This window comes from Varanus komodoensis, unplaced genomic scaffold (genome assembly GCF_004798865.1).
Source record: "Varanus komodoensis strain SLA01 unplaced genomic scaffold, ASM479886v1 scaffold10, whole genome shotgun sequence".
Lineage (NCBI taxonomy): Eukaryota > Metazoa > Chordata > Lepidosauria > Squamata > Varanidae > Varanus > Varanus komodoensis.
The window spans coordinates 29,112,407-29,131,822 of NW_025335269.1; the positions used below are offsets into that span (position 1 = coordinate 29,112,407).

At 46.1% G+C, this 19,416-nt stretch overlaps 1 protein-coding gene across 1 annotated transcript; it reads right to left on the reverse strand.

Annotated features, from left to right (window-relative positions):
- Window positions 1-1,043: 1,043 nt before the first annotated feature.
- On the reverse strand, window positions 1,044-2,937 carry LRATD1 (LRAT domain containing 1). Its single transcript, XM_044419183.1, has 2 exons — window positions 2,768-2,937; window positions 1,044-1,969 (listed from the first exon to the last, which is right to left on the reverse strand). The coding sequence occupies exon 2, from the start codon at window positions 1,930-1,932 to the stop codon at window positions 1,054-1,056; it is 879 nt and encodes a 292-aa protein (XP_044275118.1). The 5' UTR covers window positions 1,933-1,969; window positions 2,768-2,937; the 3' UTR covers window positions 1,044-1,053.
- Between the last annotated feature and the right edge of the window lie 16,479 nt (window positions 2,938-19,416).

Genomic DNA, 19,416 nt, shown 5'->3' on the forward strand with positions numbered 1-19,416 from the left:
GGAACATGCATTAATTGCAGGGAGGGTGTAATTCCATTGAAGACGCTTGCAGGAAACAAACAAACCACTATTCAGCTTGGCTGAAGGTGTTAAAGGGGATCCTGCCACCCAATCCAATGCATGTTTAGTCATAAGTCCCACTTCATCCCGTCATGCTGAATAATCTGATGCCTGTTTACGCAGAAGTAAGTGCCAAGAACGCAGGTAAGTCCCTAGTCCAATCAGGCCTACTCTCAGGTAGGTGTGCAGAGATGCCCACCTGACCTCGCAGCCCTGCATGCCTACTTCAGCGAACCCAGAGAGGTTGGCCTCTGGAGTCACCTTGACTTCTACATGGCTTGGCTTGATTGACATCAAGCCTTACGAGGCTGCACTGCAATGCCCACTTACCTGGCAGGAAGCCTCACTGAATTCAGCTGGGGCTTGCAGCTGAGGGGACAGGTAGATGTGACATGTCTACTCAAGAGTAAGACCCACTGAGTGGCAGAAGAGGAAATCAGGCGGAAGAGCTGAGCCCGAATGACCATCACCCAAACGAATAAAGGATCCAAAAAGTCTCCCCCACCCGCTTCACGAATTAAAGCCATAAACAGTTTTAAAAAAATGGGGGGGGTGGAGGGAAATACCTCTCTCTATCTATAGATCTCCATTTCAAATTTTATTAAGCAGGCTGGGAAGCATGATCAACATGGATAGCCAGGAGTGACTGTGTCCACAGACTTCGCTAACTGCCCCCCTCGCTCTTTCGTTCCACCCTCAGCCCTCCCGCCCCGTCGTCAGGGTCATCCTCGCCATTCCTCGCGCAGTCGGTCCCAGGCGGCGAGCCAAGCGCTGCCCAGTGGCACGGGCAGGGACGGCGCTGGACGCGCCTGGAATGTTGCCATGGTTTTCCCTTCGATGGGAAAGCGGGCGGCGGGAAAGGCGGCCAGGGGAAGGCAGGGGGCAGCCAGCCACGTGGCGGGAGGAGCGCGCCGGGCGGCGGGCCGGGCCGGGCCACAGCAGCCCCCCGCCCCGCCCCGCCCCGCCGGCCTGCGTTTCCCACCGGCTCCCTTTTCATTCTTTGCCATCCACGAGCGCCAGCTCTTTGATCACCCTCAGTTTGCCGCTGGCGTCGATCCGGCGCTTCTCCCTGATTAGGTCCTCCAGGCTTTGGAAGCGCACTGTGTGAACCTGGTTGTCCGCCAGGTGGATCTTGAGATAGTATTGCTGCTGAGGTGGCTGGGAGCCTGAGGCCGGCGGGAGCTCGCCGCCCGCTTTGAACTCCCGTTTGCCGAAGCGGCACCAGGCAGCGAAGCTCTCCGAGTTCGTCCAGCAGATCTCGTGGCTCTTTAAGCCCAGGTGGCCGCAGGCGTTCTGCACCACCAGCTCTGCCACCAGGGGGCGGTATCGGTACCAGCTACTCACCACCCGGCCCACGTTGCCCGCGGCCGCCTCGTACAAGCAGTCCTGGCGAATCTGGCCCTGGTGCAAGTGGATGATCTGCCCGCTGCCCACATAGACGGCCCAGTGCGGGGGTGGTGGCGGGTGGTCGGAGGGCCCCAGGTAGAGCAGCTCCAGCAGGTCGCCTGGCTTGCACAGGGCAGGCAGAGCCGACACCGGGTAGACGCTCAGATCCCCAGCCTGCGGGTCTCCGCTCACCTTGGAGAAGATGCATTCTTGCCCCCGGAAGGCAGAGAACTGGGTCTCGCTCAGCACTAGCTGAGGCGTGTGGTGGTGGTGGTGGTGGTGGTGGGTGGGTGTCTCTGGGGCAGGGCTGCTGGAGCCCTTCACGCTGTACTTGTCCGACTGCCCTCGCTCGTCCAGATCCTCCTCCTCATCCGAAAAGAAGTAAGCCACCCCGACGCGCAGCTCGTCCTTCTCGATGCCCGAGGGGTCCCCGGTAGGCAGCTCACTGTAATTCAGGTGGGTGATGCGATCCAGTTGATTTCCCATCAATGACAGGGCGAGGCGAGAGAAGGAATCGCCGGATCTGAGAGACACAGAAAAAGCAGAGTGGCAGAATAGTGGGAAGGAAAATCCGGGGGCGGAGGATTATAACAACGCACCGATCTCTCAAAACAAAACAAAACAAAACCAGACGCACGCCTAGAGGGACCAGGTGGGACGAATTCTCCACGCCTCATCTTCCCAAGGAAGATAAAACTGTAGCTGGCCGATCCGGATTTCTCTTCCCCAACACGCCCATCCGCCCACCCGGCCGCCGCGGGTCTTTGGGAACTGGCGAGGGCCGATCCCCGGGAGCCAGATGTTGCAGCAGCTGGGCCGCCGGCTGGCCGGCACACCGCTTCCAGGTACCGAGCCGGCTGGGGCTTTCCCGGAGACCCCACGGGGCTCAGCGGAGGAGGGCAGCGCAGCGCCGGGGACACGGCTTAGGGCATCAAAAGCAAGGCGCTGCCTTCCCCGAAAGAGGAGCCCGGGCACGGAGAGAGAGGAGCATCGGGGAGTTTCGCTCCCTTTTGTCTCCCGCGGTCGCTCCCTGCTTTTTCCTCTCCAGTAGGAAAAGCCACTGCCGGAGGAGAGCTGAGGGGCTCCCAAGGCTCCACTCCTTCGCTTCCAGCACTCTCTGCGCCGGCGAGGCAGAGGATCGCCGGCGGCTTGTCGCCCTTGCCTTCGCTCCTGACCCCAAGCGGTTCCCGGTCGCCGCAAAGCGACCCCTGCCCCGCCTGTGACCTTCCCGGCAAACCGACAACTGGCCACGACGGGACGGGGCGGCGCGGGGGAAGAGAACGAAGGAACCAGCACGGCTGCCCCGCTGCCTTGTGCGTACCCGGAGTCGCCCAGATCCTGACAAAGCCCCCTGACTCCTTTAAAGCCCTCTTGTCGCCATGGGGGCTGCCAGCGGCCGCTGGAGAAGAGGAGTCGAGCCCGGTCCTCCTCCTCCGGCCCCGCCGTGCAAGCGCTGGCGATCCCGGCTCCGGCTGGCAGGCGCGCCCGCGTCTCGCGTGCGCCTCTCCTCTGGACGGTCCCGCTCCGCTCTGGGCTGCCTTGGCAGCGCCGGCGAGTCAAATAAAAGTAGCAGCCGCTCCTGCCGCCAGAGCCCGCCCTTGGCCGCGCTCATTGGCTGGCCGGCTCCGCGCTCGGCGAGCACGAGCCGTCCTCCGGGGTGTCAATCACCGCCGCAAGGGTGGGATTCCTCACGCCCGCCGTCTGAGCGCCTCCTGCAGCAGCGGCCGCGGCGAGCCCCGCGAAGCCGCGTGCGCCCGGAGGCCCCCGAGGCGGCAGCGTGGCCGAGGACGAGGCGTCGCTGCTGGCGAGAGGAGCCCCGCTCCCAGCCCTCCCCACTGTCCCACCAGGGAGTGCTCCCGGCGCATGGTTTCCAGGCAGCTCCCGTGCTTGCTCTTCGGGATTGGCCATTGTGCTTGTCACCGTGATGCTCTTTTCAGTGCTCGTAAGCTTAGAGGGGGAGGTGGTGAGTCTTTTTCTTTCTTTGCATACTTACCGTAACATGCTCCCAACTAGCTACTAAATCCACTAATGGTAAAGGGAGAGCTACTTCCGGAGGATGAAGGAAATCGGCGTGCTTCCTCGAAATACACGCATTTGATACGCATCTTTCCGTGAGAGCGTGGATAGCCCCGCGCCCTAAGAGCCACGGTGACTTTCAGTGCCTTTTGCAAGACCTCCCACAATGCGTGTCAGGGGTTGGGGCTGTTTTAACCCCAATTGCTGCTGACCCCAGGTAATATTCACGATGCCAGCTTGTCATGAGAATGTGAGAACTCCATAACCACAACATGTCTAACGCCATTGTGGACTGTGATGCAGTCAGGTAACTTGAGAATCTGGACTTACTGGGCATAATGCTTGCTTCCTCTGGAGATGGTAGGGTGTGAGTCTCGCTGTGCTTCAAGTCCTGCTCATCCTGATTAGTGGGCCCTTGCTGGATTTCTGTCCTAGATTCCTGCCCTAGATGCACTCACTGACTGTGGAATTCTGTCCTGGCTTCTCTACCACAGACATAGTTCTTTGTATTTATCTCTGTGTTATTGTCTGAGTAGCCTTCATGTTATTTTAGATTAGTCATACTTTAATGGACTAATTGAAATAAAAGGGATCTATGCTAGTTGCTAGTTACCTAGATTTCGATGGGCCTGCTCAAAGTGTTTTAAATCTGGCTCCAACCTGTAAACTTCAGCTGTGTGAGTCAATATATTTGCTTACTTATTGTGAAGTGTCTTCAGGGAAGGGAACCTAGACAAACAGAGCTTCAGTGCATGTGGTGGCTTCCTCATTCACTTTATTGTACCTGTGTTATGAATGCATTTTTGGGTCCATGTGGAGCCATCTCTTCCGCTGAAGGGAAGGAGGAGCTTTTTCCCATGTGGGAGCTCTATGTGCTTCCCCCGATACTTTTTCTTTATGCCCTACCTCAAAACTCACAGGAGGAGCCATGGCTCAGTGGCAGTGTTCCAGGTTTGGTTCCCCTGCATCTCCAGGAAGAGCTGGGAAATTCCCCTGTCTGAAATCCTGGAGATGCAATCTCAGTCTTCTGGCTCAACAGCAGAAGGCAACTTCCTTTTCTTTTACCTTTTCTGTGAAGCAATTGGCTTAAACCATCAGTCCTCACTCCATGTAAACCCAATCTCAGCATTAGCACGTGTAATTTCATCTGCACACATCATCTGTCCCCCATTATCCCTATGTCTGTCTCCTTCCTTCTTCTAAAGTGTAGACGGGAGCAGGGACCACTGTGTAAAGCAGTATGTATGTTAACAGCTCTTTCTTTCTTTCTTTCTTTCTTTCTTTCTTTCTTTCTTTCTTTCTTTTGAGAGACAGACAGACAGACAGACAGCTATAGAGACGATGATGATAGGATGTCCAGGATGATAGGATCTGGAAGCAACTGTGTGCAGGTCTGTGGGCTGAGACTTGACTGGAGCCTCTCTGAGCTGATCCCCATCTCAGTGATTTGGCACCTGCTTGTGACTGCAGTTCTTTGTGGCATCTCCCTTGAAACAGGTGATGCTTGTCTATTGGGCAAATGCTTTGAGGACCAGAGCTTGTGAAGTACCTTGTTTTGTAATTAGTTTAACGTGTCAAGCGCTCTCTCTCGCCTTCTCCCTCCCTCCTGTAGTATCAGTGGATAAGGATTCCTTTGTATATGGCTGGCATTTCATCTGGCACTTGCCTCGTTTAGATTACTCTTTTAATTAACTTCGGAACACAAGCCGCAGTTCATCCCCGGCTCCCTGACGTTGCATGTCGCTGCCAAATAAGCAGAATGCATTGCAGTGGCAGGTTCAAGGTGCACACTCGTTCTGGCCTCTTAGGGCAAATGTGCTGCCTAGTCGCTCGATTAGCCTTTAGTTTGGCTTGTGGGGCCTCATTTACTCTCCATCCATCCCCACACAGCAAATGTTTACTTGGCTTTCCAGTTGCAGGAGCATTTCCAAGATGCTGCACCCACGAGTTGCTAATTAAAAACAGCACACTTGTAACCCTAGAATGAATGCCTGATGGCAGTAGATGGATTCATTCCTCATCGCTGTTATCTGTTTGTTCTGCTTAGATTGCACACCAGAAATGGGAAAGATGGCACGGGTGACTCACCCCGCCTGCTGCTTAAACCATCATATAGTTATCTCTTTATTATTAACAATTATATACCACCTCATTTGCTACAGAGTCATCAGGCTGGGTGGGGAACAAGACGAACAGCTCTCTCACACACAAACATTAAAAATACTCAAGCATTACAACAGTGTTATAATTTTAAAAGGTAAAGTGTGCATAAGCATAATATAAATGAAATAAAGTTTTAAAACTGGGGCTTGCCAGTAGTTGCAAGACTTTGTGTGTATGTGTGTGCATGCATTCTTAAGCATCCTTGACTTGCGTACCCAAATTTAAGCCCATTGACTTGGAAGGGCATCCTGTTGGAATTAAGAAGTCTAAGGGAGTAATTTCAAGTGAGTGGTTAAGACTGCAATCCGAGGCTCACCTATTGTTTGGGCGTACTGCAAAGGACTTTGCTGAGAGATATGCGTAGTGTTACATCCATCTACTGCTTTAGTCAATATTGTAGCAAACTGTTTGTCTCAAGATACCTCCAGATATGCACGCATGTATAAAATAAACAGTTGCACGGTAACCTCAAGTTTCATGGGATTATGATAAAAATATGTGAGGCTTTAAAAATGTGTGTGGGGAAATCTTTATGTTTTTCCCCCTTCCCTTCAGACTTTATGGAGCTGCAAAAGAATGATGCCAGAGCATTTAATTGGAAAAATAAAGCAAGAATAAAATAATCTCGAATATGTTCAGAGTGTGTTTTCCTTAACATTGCTTAACCCATGACACACTCATCCACAGCTGGGATTATATAAAACTGGGCTTCCAGGTCATTTTACTTACTTTTAGGCAGGCAAACAAGCCCTGACACCTTCTTACTGAGAAGTTCACCATTGTGGTTATCCAACCAATTGAGAACTAACCCCATATTCACAAAGAAGTATCTGAACTAAGCTGAATGAGGTGTGTCTGTATAAGGCAACGTAAATTGTTTGTACTAAATCTCCCATATAATCCCACTTCTCAGGGAGTACAAAAGTTATAAACCAAAACATTTGCAGGTTATGTTCCAGAGAAGCAGGCTGAGAATTGCACTCATACCTCCTGGTAATTAGAGTGTGTACTCATTTAGGCAACTATCAGTAGAGGTCTAAAGTCAACCACCATGAAGCTGTAGTCAAGAAAGAGCGGAAGACCCTATACCCTTACTGAAAAAAAATGCAACATGCCAGTGGAGGTAGATGTTGCATCACTAGCAGCATCCACCAAGGGCTGCTGATGTTAGAATCCACGCTGGATACCACTAGCAGCTGTATGCCTGTCTGAGGCTGAAGTAACAGCTTCCCACACCTTCCCCAGCCTGGTGCCCTCCAGATGTTTCTAGAATTCCTGACCATTAGCCCTGCTCCCTGGGGCTTATGAGAGTTCAAGTCCAGACCTTCTGGAGGGTACTATACTGGGGAAGCCCGCTCTGGTGTGTATGTCAGGTTGCCCTAGCTTTGTGTATCACTGAGTAGTGTCTGGCTACTAGTGAAATGCCTCATGAGCCAGTGCTGGGGAGCCTATTTTAGTGTTGTGGGTGGATCTTCCATGCTTTGCAGCACCTGTGATGACTCCTCGGGACTCCTGTGTGTTTGCTGTTCGCTGGTTCAACATGCTGGCCATTGGTAAAAGCTACTGGATGGCCCTTGTTGCTGCATATGCATGCCAAAAGATGTCTTCTTTTGCTTCAGCGACCTTCAATATAATACTTTTATAGTTAACACTGGGGGCCCTATTTGGGCCAAAAGAGAACACATACATTTATTATGAATGATGATGATGATGTATTAAGAATGCATTGTTATTTGTGATAATACAGAAGCAATAATTTTTATCTGACAATAAAAACAACAAGTTCTCCTAAAACTTTTCTTGAACCATCCCTGCATTCCAGTATAATATATGATATTAGAAAGAAGGACTTTAAAAGTTGCTGAGAACCTCACACACCTTTAATAGCTCTTCACATAGACCCTCATAATGACCCACATAAACCCTCTTAAAGAACTGGCGCCTCTTCATGAGGCCATTTTACCATCTCCACTGAATCTGTGATCTAAGATATTACTAGCAGATATTTAAATTACTTGTATTCCTGAATTATACTACCTGGAAACGTATATAAATCATTACGGTGACACCCAGAGCAAAAGCTGAGCTAAGAGGAAGTTTGTCTCCAGTTTTCTATGGCCGGGCCTGCAGATCATTAATTGAATTCTGTTTCCAAGGCACATCACACTCCTTTTCTTTCTATACCCACATCTCACATGAACAGGCTACATTTCCCATGTTGATTAATAATCAAAATGTTGATTACATAGCACTTTAAGTGAATAACTGCAAGCAAACAGGCTACGAAACACTCCAGCTTTTTTTACGGAAGTCAAAAGCAAGACATGAGATGCAGCCAGAAAGAGGTACTACTTCATATTCACAGATCGGCTATCTGCTGTGGCAAAAGCCTTTCCCAGAATGGAGGGCATTTTCACTCAGCAGATGTTGATTTAACCCTTGGCTAAGGGGGTGGGTTAGCAGTTCTTCCCTTCCTTCGGAAAGTATGCTCGGGAGGGTTGGAGAACTGGTGGGGAAATTCAGCAAGGACTGCTTTCCCAGCCCACTCTGTGATTGGGAGCAGTCTGAGTGGGACTCCACTAAGGGATGCTTCGGTTGGCAGAATTAACCCTCTGGAATATAGTGCACATTCAAGGGTTGGGGCCGAAAAATTGAGGGCTTTGAATTGTGGTGCTGGAGGAGACTCCTGCAAGTCCCCTGGACTGCAAGGAGAACAAACCAGTCAGTCTTAGAGGAGATCCACCCTGACTGCTCTTTAGAAGGCCAGATACTGAAGATGAAACTCAAATACTCTGGCCACCTAATGAGAAGGAAGGACTCACTGGAGAAGACCCTAATTCTGGGAACCATTGATGGCAAAAAAGAAGGGGACGGTAGAGGATGAGGTGGCTAGATGGAGTCACTGAAACAGTCGGTGTGAGCTTAGGTGGACTCCGGGGGATGGTGGAGGACAGGAAGGCCTGGAGGAGTGTTATCCATGGGGTCGCAATGGGATGGGATGGTCAGATGTGACTTTGCAACTAGCAAGCAAATAGATTGAGCATGGATTATTGTTGAACCATGTTGTCTAAACTCAACTGCGATAAATTATATTGTATATATAACAAATTATATTGTTAATTTGTTTTCTATTTTTAATGTACTATATTTTAATTTATGTTGTGAGCCACCCCAAGGCTTTGGCGAACAGGGCGGCATAGAAATGTTTTAAATAATAAAATAATAAATAAATAAATAAATAAATAAATAATAACAAACCATGGTGAACAACTCAGTTCACAAAATTAGCCACAGTGGATGACTGAGCTGTTCATGGTTAACAAGCCATGACTTGTTAGCTCAGCTGGGTTCAGACAGAAGAACCCAAGTTTCAAGAACAACTCATGGCTCAATGACAACTCAAACTCTAGCCATGCTCAACCTTTGAGGGTGAGTTACTTTGTTGTCTGAACCTGGTCCATTCCTCCAGTGTAACTTTGATTACTCAGTCACCTATCTAAATCTTTGTATTACTGCTTTCTGTCTTTCTTTTTGTCTCTCTTTCTTTCTGGAAGTAGCTCAGAGTTACCCAGCAATTCCAGGTTCAAGTCCTTCTGCAACACTAGACCATTGTAATCTCTGTAATTCAAGACTATTCAAGGGGAGCTGCAGCAGGAAGGAAATTCCTGCTGTGTAATTCAAGACTAATTCAAGGGGAGCTGTAGCAGGTAGGAAAGCAAGGGGAAGCCCTCTTGTGTGGGAGGGAAACCACTGGCACGATATGAGAGATAACCCACACATTGTGATGCCAGCAGTCGCCATTGCGTTAGTCCACCTTTGGAAATTGGGCGTTTATTAAGTCACATGAAATGTTCTCTCCCATCTTGTGTGTATTGGTTGTGTGTGTGTGTGTGTGTGTGTGTGTGTGTGTGTGCTTGTGCGCCCCATGAAGTGAAGTGTATACGTTGGCTGTTGCAAAATCAGAGAGAGAACACGCTTCCAGAGTATGCTAAGTGTGGATCTCTCCAATCAGGTCATATTCAAAAGGAAAAGTTCACCAGGTGAAAAGGCGAACGGCAAGTCATGTTGCAGCACCTTCCCCATGTTAAATATAAATGAACGAATGGAGGAGAGTTTTGTAAACAGTGTCCTAGTTTTACATGTTATTAGAGAAGGGCAGCTAAGGAGGACAAAGCAAACAAGTGGGGGAAGAATGCTCCTGTGTTTGAAGAGGTATGCCAAGTCCCTATGTTTCTGTTCTCCTTCAAATTGGAAGCGAGGTTTTTGTGCTTGCTCACTGGAAGAATTGTTCATGCTGCTTACATTCTGGTTTATCTGTCTCTAAATGCCCTTTTTAACTATTTTTGGACAATCAACCGTCCACGTACTAGAGCCAGAGAGAACTGGACAGCAATCCCTTTTGAGTTTACCCTGAAGATTCCTCTTCCCCTTTCCCACCCCTCAACACATACTTGTTCTGCTTGTTCTTCACAAGATATTAGACAGACTGAATTTTCGCCTTGAAAAAAGTCTCGTGTTTGCTCTGGGTAAATAGATTCTGTTTAATCTTTGACCTCAGTTTTCACTCAGAATCCATGTAGGCGTTGTTTTCTTACTGCTGTGATGGGAATTGGGCATCGCTTATAAAGATCAGTGCAATCTGTTACGGCCTTCCCCAGCCTTCTACCCTCCAGGTGTATTGGACTAAAGCTCCCATCATTCTCAGCCAGCATGGGTGACGCCTGGTGTTGCTTTCATGTTTTCTTGGCCGCTGTCCTGTGCTGTTCTAGCACGGTTGCCTCATCGTTTTCAGCTTCAAGAAGAAAATGTTCATTTGGGGGTGCTGATTGCACTACTGGATGTACGCGTGGATTTCCACATGCCAAGGTCTTGGCCTTACTGCTCTGCTATTGTTCCGAATCATCTGAGAGCCTCCGTTTGGCTTGCTTATGAGCCATGAATTTCAATTCATGCGAAGGCAAAGCCACCCATGAAAACCAATTGCATCTGCCTGCATGGTGGGGGTGAGATCTGCCTTTTAAAACCATCTTTATTAAAAACAAAAGCAAACATATTTCATAGCATACACAAAATAATATACAATTCATATAAGTAAAAAATCAAAACAATGAAAACTACACAATAACCTCATAGTGTATCCCTCCACTGGAATCTTTGGTTACAGGTTAAATCATTTGCTCTTTCAGGAGGCCCCACACTTTTTTCCGGAACTGCATTGTATCTTGTGCTGGTTCAAAACCCTTCCCTTTTATTAATACATACTCAACACACAGTCCCCAAATATCAGCACAATTATTTATCAAACCTGTTTTCACTTTAATATCTCAAATTAATTTGTTATTCGTAGCTATAGTCCAAACTTCTTTATAGCAATTACTTAATTGATAATCGTATTTTTCTTGAGATCTGGGTTTTGTTTGGGAGCATTGCACCAATAAAAGCATCCACCATTTTTGCTTGTTGGATTGCTTTGTGTTCCTTTGTGTCAAATATAGGCAGAGAGGACAACACCTCTCTGCTTTAAATAAACAGCTAGAAAAGTTGGCCCAGAGGGTTCTAGCTGGTGAGAACATGACTTGTGGGAGAGCGCAAAGACATGCGCTATTTTGCAGGGGGGGGGGGGGGCTGATGCTGCTTTAGGATAAATGCTGCTGCTGCTTGCTTGAGCAGAACAGTGCTTGCTTTTCCCAGCTGCACCATCTGAGTGATCTGGAAATAAACAGATCTTGCAAAATATTATGGCACATCTCCAGTACCCTCTTTGTCCTCATCAGGAAGCTGGTCCAGTCCCAGGAACCTCCTGTTTTTCGTGGAAATGTAAGCATGAACTACAAGGTAGTGCTTGGTCTGCACAGGTGCTTCCTTAAGAAACTGAAGGATGGGATCATGGCTAAGGGAGGTCAGTGTTTGCATGGTCTCAGTAGGGTTCAGTAGGTTTTGAATTTCATTTCCCTCAAGGAACTTTTAGTTTCGTAGTGAGGCCAAGAATGCTGTCTTTAAATATTCTGTTTAAGTAGTGGAACGATGGTTACTCTGGGTGCAAGTTTGATAAGAATGATGTGCAAATGGTTACCCACAATTCTATAATAGTTGTGGGCAGAGAAGCTGGATGGGCTACTGTACTTCACCTGAGTTTTTCCAGTTGGACAAGAAAAACTTTCCCAGGGGTAGGGCTTGTTAATAGCAGTGGTAGCACAACTTCTTTATTTTCTCAAGGTTTTCTTTTCCCCCTGCTTCTGCTGCAAATAATAGCAGCAGGATTTTTTTTTCTTTCATCCAATCTTGCTTTATCCTGTCTTCACTTTTCGTGTGACCTTAGGCAGTTTTCTGTCTGTCAACCTGATCTACCTTACGGGGTTGCTTGTGGGTAAAATCAGATAACCCCAGATGCTGTCCCTACCTCAACTGGAGGAAGAGTGGGATACAAACATTATAATAGAAAATTTCCTAAATATACAATTACTTCTCTGGAATCTAGATCTATAAGATTCAGAACAGAGAAATCAGATGCTTCTTAGTATAAGGGGCTGGCTGGCTGGCTGGCTGGCTTGCACTCTCGCTCTCTCTCACGCTCTCTCTCTATCAAAAACCTTTTAAATATGGCAGTCCAGTTTCAGAATTATTCCTCTGCATACATAGACCAGGTGGTGGAGGCATAGGTGCTGAAGCATTCCATGCTGTACTTCTAATCCATTTCTGTGAGCTAAGCAACTTGCCAAAGTGCTTGCGGTTATACTTCTCTAATCCATTTCTTGCAAACCAAGTAGAATATGTAAGTATGAAAAGTCGATGCAAAACTAGACGTTAAGGCTGCTTCCCATGTTGTTGGAAGTTTGGAATTGAGTGACCATCTTCAACTTCACTGAGGTGTATGCAAAGTGACAAGGTCAGCCTGGATGAATTGGATGTTTCGTCTCAAAACTGTTTTCTCGTATGAGATGGATTATGCAGATGCTATTGTATCTTTCATGATATTTAACTCATTTAGGGTACAGTTCCATCCACACCTATGGGAGAAAGTTCGATTGAGCTTCATGAGTTCACATAATGGATGCACATGCTTAAGGTCAACCTAGTAATGGGGTTTCTACAGTCCCATGTCATCCTTCTGTGTGCACAAAAGTCAGGTGTGGTGAGTGTGTCTGTGTGTGTGTGTGGGGGGGGAGGTCCACCATTCAGCAGCTCGTCTTGGACACTCAGCCCTGGTTCCTCCAGAGGTAGATGATGATGATGATGATGATTAGAACATTACTATGCCGCCCCTTGCCGAAGCCTCGGGGCGGCTTACAACACAATAAAATACAACAATAACAATATAAAATTAAAATTAACAATATAAAATAAATAAAAAATATAAAATATAAAATATAAAAGAAGTCGCCCTGGCCAGATAAATAAGCAAATATTGTTAACAATTAAAATGACATTTAAATAAAAAGGTCTTCACCTGGCGCCGAAAAACAAATAACGACGGCGCACTCCCAATAGCAGATTGCTTTTGGGAGGGGTCACTGCTATTCCTGAATCAAATGTTTGTTAGATTCTAATCCAGAACCTTCCCTTTGAAGGGATAAGTAGTATCACATCTGGGTTAGGAAGAAGGGAGGAAATCATTTTTCATTAAGAAATAGCTAGAGAAGAACTGGCTTTGGTGCAACACTTCCCCTGCTTCATCTGATGTTTCTAACACTTTGACTCCAAAAGCATTGACGTTGATGACAGCACAAGTCGAGCGTCAGGACGGGAATAACACTGGTCAGGACAGCAGATGGCATGTTGGGCCAGAGTCCCATTTCTTGCACTTTGCTCCTAAACAACTGGACCGCAAATCGCTTGTTATTTGCACTGTGGAGGGTTCACTTAGAAACACATCTCATTGCATCAGCGATCTCTTGGAGGAAAAGGGTATTTCTGTTTAGTCTGGATATCCCCTTTCTCTGGCCTCTAGCACTGTGCTAGCATTGTGAGTAGCATCTGCTTTCCAGCTCCGATCTTTCTTTCTATGACAGGGCAATGGGCGGTCCACCTGATATAGTAGCCCCAGTCATATTTCACCATTGGTAACGCTAGCCAGGCCTGATAGAATACTAGTCTGGCTACAGTCAGAGGGCCTCAGTTGCCTTGTCATAAAAACAGAATTTATGGGAATATGAGAATAATAGCTAACCACATGGCCTTCTCCTGTGCTCATGGTTCTTCAAGAAGGGCCCAGAGTTCAGTGGGAAGTTCTGCTCATGCTTTGCATGCAGATAGAGAGCCAATTTCAATCTCTGGCAGCAGTTAAAAGAGATCTTGGATGAAGGACTGGGAGAATCCACTGCCCACAACTTTGGAGAGTCACTGTCAATCAGAATCAAGATTAGATGGACTAATGGGTTGGCTCAGGAGGTGGCAGATTTACATGGATAGGGTCCAAAGAATTCCTGGGAGGATTCTCATGTTCAAGATGCTGGCTTGTGTATATTAACTACAGTTTTGCATTGATTTAGGATCTGTACAATTATGAATTTCATAAGCTCTGAATCAGAGGCACAAAACATGTATTTATAATTAGAGAACAGTTAATTAGCAGAGTGGGAATATTTAAATTCAATGGCTTGAAACTTGCAGAAAAAAGTTCCAGTAAAGATAAATCCTCAAAAAGGACGGGAATATAACACTTGGGCAGAAATAGAACAATAAACAGAAACTCAAAGCACATCACTCTGTGCAGCCAGGCACGTCTTTCTGCTGAGGGTCTCCGAATGATCCGTGTTTACTTATAGTAATGCAAGAAAAGGTAGATGTGCTCTTCAGGCTGCTGAAATCAATAACGATATTTCCATAGATTTCAATTATCATAAATAACTCTTATCTACATTTGACAAAGCAAAAGATTAATATACATATGGTATTGCATTCTTCGTGCTGTCTAAACTTCATTTTGCTTAGTTGCTCATAAAAATGTAAAATATGCATGCATTTCTATTCTGGCAATTTTGGGAGTTTTTCACACTGTGACATCCTACCTTGAAACAGAGCTTTTTTCCCCCTTTTCCTTTCGTGTAAGTGTCTCGCTTCATTTTGATGGGAAATATCAGCAAGGGGAACAGTGGAGAACAGCGGCAAATGGTGAAAGAGAGCCAAGTGTGCGTTCAAACGAAAACATCATAAGAACACTGTTAGATTGAATAAATGGCCCATCGAGTCCACCGATTTGCTCCCCACATTTGCTAGCCAGATGCTGTTGGGAAGCCCACAAAAGGCAACAGCTACCCTGCCCCAGTGTGGAGCCCCAGGGATGAAACATTTCAGCCCCGAGAGAGTTACACATCTGTGCATGGAAAAGGGCACTGCTGTTTACTTATTTGTCTACTAAATCACGACAAGAAATACTGTAAAAAATATTTAAACTCATAAATTAGTTGAAGCCAAAAACAAGGGCATAGCCAAGGGAGATAAATCCCAGAAGAGAAACCCTTTTCAAACTTAAAAGTTGTGAGCTAAATTCCAAGGGGGAAATCCAGCAGTGAATGCTTGAACAGAGATTCCTGAGTGGTTGAAGAAAACTCCAACCACATATTTAAACTCAAACTGAGTTTAGAAAGGATTGACGAAAGCAGAACATAGCTGTATGTATGTATGTATGTATGTATGTATGTATGTATGTATGTACAAGATCCAGTTTGCAGGCCTAGCTGGTGGAAGAGTATAAACAAATAATGTTTAAAAGGCTAACTTCAGTTTGGGCTCAGTGTAGAGTCAGCTTTTTAAGATTTATATGGCCACACATAATAGATTTATTGCAACCTTGAGGGTTCAGCTTCTGGCTTCTGACCACTAACCTGGTCAGGACATTGGCCTGCTCAAAATTTTGTATATGCTAATGTGTATAGATGCAAATATATAGAACATAAATAGAAATTCAGTGCATCTGTGCATCATGTGAAAGTCTGTGACTAAGTGACTGATGTTCCTGCTGCTGAAGATACTAATTGCTAAGGACAACTGTTCTTATACTTCTTTATCTTTAAGATGTCTTCAAAAAGAGGATTTTGTTTAGTCACAAAGTTGTGTCTGACTCTTTGCGACCCCATGGACAACATTCCTCCAGTTTCTCCTGACCTCCACCATCCCCTGGAGTCCACCCAATCCTGCACCCAGTTACCCCATCCAGCCACCTTAACCTCTGCTGTCCCCTTCTCCTTTTGCTTTCAATCGTTTCCATCACCAGGGTCTTCTCCAGTGAGTCCCTCTTTCTTATTAGGTGGCCAGTTGGAGCTTCCAAACAGAAGATAGTCCTCTGTAAAAGAGAACACTTGGCCGTCCCAGTATTCTTCTAAATTGTAATCAGTGGCAACACACCCGTTCAACTTACCAGTAGACAAAAAAAATCTAATGACAAAAAAAAACTAGCCTTCTTTTCAAGAGTTTCCCTGCCAAACAAAAGGGAGACAGTCTGAGCTATGAAGAACTGTTCGCTTGGGTCTTCATTTCCTGCACCTGCACAGGAGACTTGTCCCAGGACACAAGCAAGTCATCTCGCTCAGCCTTGTTGCTGTTATGCCAGGCATGCAGTGTTCAAGTCATTTCCAATGCCAGGAGTAGGGATTTGTGGGGAATCCACTTTAGGGGTGGGAATCATACAAATTTGTCGCAGCCGTGAGCCTAAGTTCTTGACAACATGCCCACCAGTCACATGACACTTGTCAGGAACTGAGCACCGGACCACCACTGTGCAAGCAGTCCCTTTTCTGTGTCCTGTTTGCCACAAGGCACATAACACAGAACAAGGTTATTGATTGCACAGCCTTTGTTCTGTGAGCATTCACAGACTTCCTCTTGGCCCAGCTTGCTTTCTGTGACATGCCCAAGCATAAGAGGAAGTGCCAAAATGCTAGACGGACAGATTCTGTGGAACTTTGTTGCAGCCCTTGCTTAGAGGTTTCCTAAAGGAGTTAGTCTCTCTGCTTGTTCCACCAGTGCTAGAGATAGAGTTGGGCCTCAGTCTCCGAGGAGGGGGAGAGGCTTCTGTGGTCTTCGTGGTACCTTATCAGACATGTTTCAGCTTCCACACCTTCCTGCCTCAGTGAATGGAGTCATGTGCAAGAGACAGAGGGTGGTCATTAGGCATCACCATAAAAGAACACAGCAGTTTTGCATGGTCTAGTTTTGCATGGACAAATTTTGCATGGTCTAATTTATAGGCTTGGATGCAAATTTAGAATAATGACTACGAATAAACAGAAACATAGTAAACATCACCATTGTGGCGAAAACTGTGAGCAGGTGTCAGATGTGCTTGCTTGGCCTGTTGAATGAGTGATAGCAGCTGAAGGGCATCTTCAAGTTCTCACCGACTTGTAAATGTATTTCAGTCTTTAAGGTTTTGTGCAGGCACATACACAGAATCCAAGATGTTGCAGATGCAGCTACATTTAGACATTTGGATAGGCATTAATAAATAAGGGTGCAAGCATATGCATGTTTAGACCCAAACTCCCAGCAGCTCCCAGCATTCTCCTACATTTCTGATACTGGTAGGATAGGATTTATTTTGGGTACTCCTCATCCATGTGAATCTTGTTACATTTAACCTCTGAAAAAGCAGTTCTACCCTTTCCCTCAAAAACTTCCTGATGAGCTGAACAATCCTATAGAGCAAGAAAGGGAGAATCACTTTTTGCTATGTCCTGCCAAATTTGTGACACTGCGAGAAAAACTGTAAAGAAAGGGAGTGTTTTCCTTGTCTTTTGTTTCCTGATTTGGGAGCTTTCTAGAATTGAGTTGCAGCTTCTTCCTCAGATGATTTTAATGGGAAAAAACGAACTCCACAAGTTCCAGTGTTGCATTTTTCACTTGTTATGGGAGCATATGGGAGACTGTCAGGTGGCTTTGGACGCTTGGTTCTGCAGCTCCTCCTAGCACGTGCCTGGCATATGTTGAATAGCCTCTTTTTTACACAAGCAGCATGCAGCCTCACAGAAGGGCATGGAGAGGTCAGATCTCCCTTGGGAAGGAAGGTCCAAAAAATAACGCGGCCCTGGGACATCCTAGGGTCCATAGAATTACAGCTTTCCTGTAGTTGTTTTTATAATGTGAGCCGCCCCGAGGCTTCGGCGAATGGGGCGGCATAAAAATGTTTTAATACATAAATAAAATAAATAATATTGTACCCAGCCAAAGATCCGTTTTCTATTCATTGCTTACATCATCCATATCTGTCTGCATCTCTGTTAAGACATAGGGACCAGAAAAGCAATTAAAATGAGTTTGGCTTGTTTAGGATCAACATATCTGAAGTACCATAGTACATCACTCTTGATGTGAATAGCATTTTCAACATACTGCTGCTTCTTCCTGCAACGAGCCAGGCCTATTCCTAAGCCAGCAATCAGCGCATGGGTACGTCAATTTGCCCAAAAATTGCCTGTGTGTTGGTTGCGCGATTCCTATTCTTCTCCCCTTCCCCTTCATCACCCTCTATTGGCATTGTGGGCAGGCGCCATCTGCACTGCAAGGCATCTGCTTTTCATAGATTTCCTCTTTCAGCACAAGGAGAGGAAACACCCATTATGCACAATTTCAAGTGAGAAGCATTAGGCAGCCGGGATCAGATTGTTGTTCGGTGAGCTGGCTGCCCTGCTTTCTTTCCTTTTTCTCATATAATGGGATCCTTTATTAAATCTTTCCCCTGTAATTGTGTTGTGGTATAATACCTCCAATTTGTAATATGTATGAATTGCCAGCTGCCCTCAAGGTTCCTCATGAAAATTACATATTTTATATAATATAAATGGGGATATTGCCCCCCTCCACCCTTGAGACAGTTATAGTCTGTTTCTTCCTTCCTTCCTGCTTCCAACCCTTTTATCAGCACCTCTTTGATTTTCTCCACCCCCACCTCCACAGCCTACTGTCGCCAAAACCATATTCTAAATATTCCAAATAATACATGATTTTGGATTGAATAACAAGGCAGAAAAAATTCAATCTCTGTGACAGTTGTGTTTCAGAAAAGCACTCTGGGCCTACTTTCAAGGTTTACGGTGTTTGCAGAACCTTTTGACTGATTTATTGAACCAAATCCAATATGAGAATCATTCCTCTTCTTATCCCTACCTTTTTTTTGCAGGAATTCATATTTTTTTTTTCTACTTGACTGAATGTCCTACTGCTTCCTAGGTAATCCCAAAGACTTCAGTGATGGTTTTGTCCGTGTTAGCTCTCTGGTCAGCGGCTGGGTGGATGTGTGTCACTTCCTCCGAACTAGGGCTTAGACATTTGATGTCTTATTTAATCCATCTCGTTAGATGTCTGAACACAGCTGGATGGATCATACTGGGAATTGTAGGCCTTCTTTCTATCCAGACATGGGTAGGATTGTGCCTTTAATATGTCATTCCTGCATAGAGTAGGGATGCTGACATAATGATGCAAGCCTCTTTGAGTTCGTTGTAAGGAAAAAAGCAGGCTATAAAGCTAATAAAACGAATAAAGAAAAACAGCTTGTGCTCTTGAGCACACTGCCTTTGATTTGAGTTGAGTTTTGAGGTTTCTTTCATGTGAACCCTGCTCTGAACATTCTAGTGGTTATCCAAAATCCACTGACTCTGCCACATGTTCTTCACCCCAGATGCCTCCCATACAGGAACAATGAATATTGTAACTTCAGAAACACTGCATCCTATATTATGTCCTTGATTCTCAAATGTTAATCATCCTTCAGAGTGCAGTCCTATACATAATGAGGTTCAATATATAGGAAGGTGCCCTAAGTTCCATTGTGACTAATTTGCCCTATTCACTTGA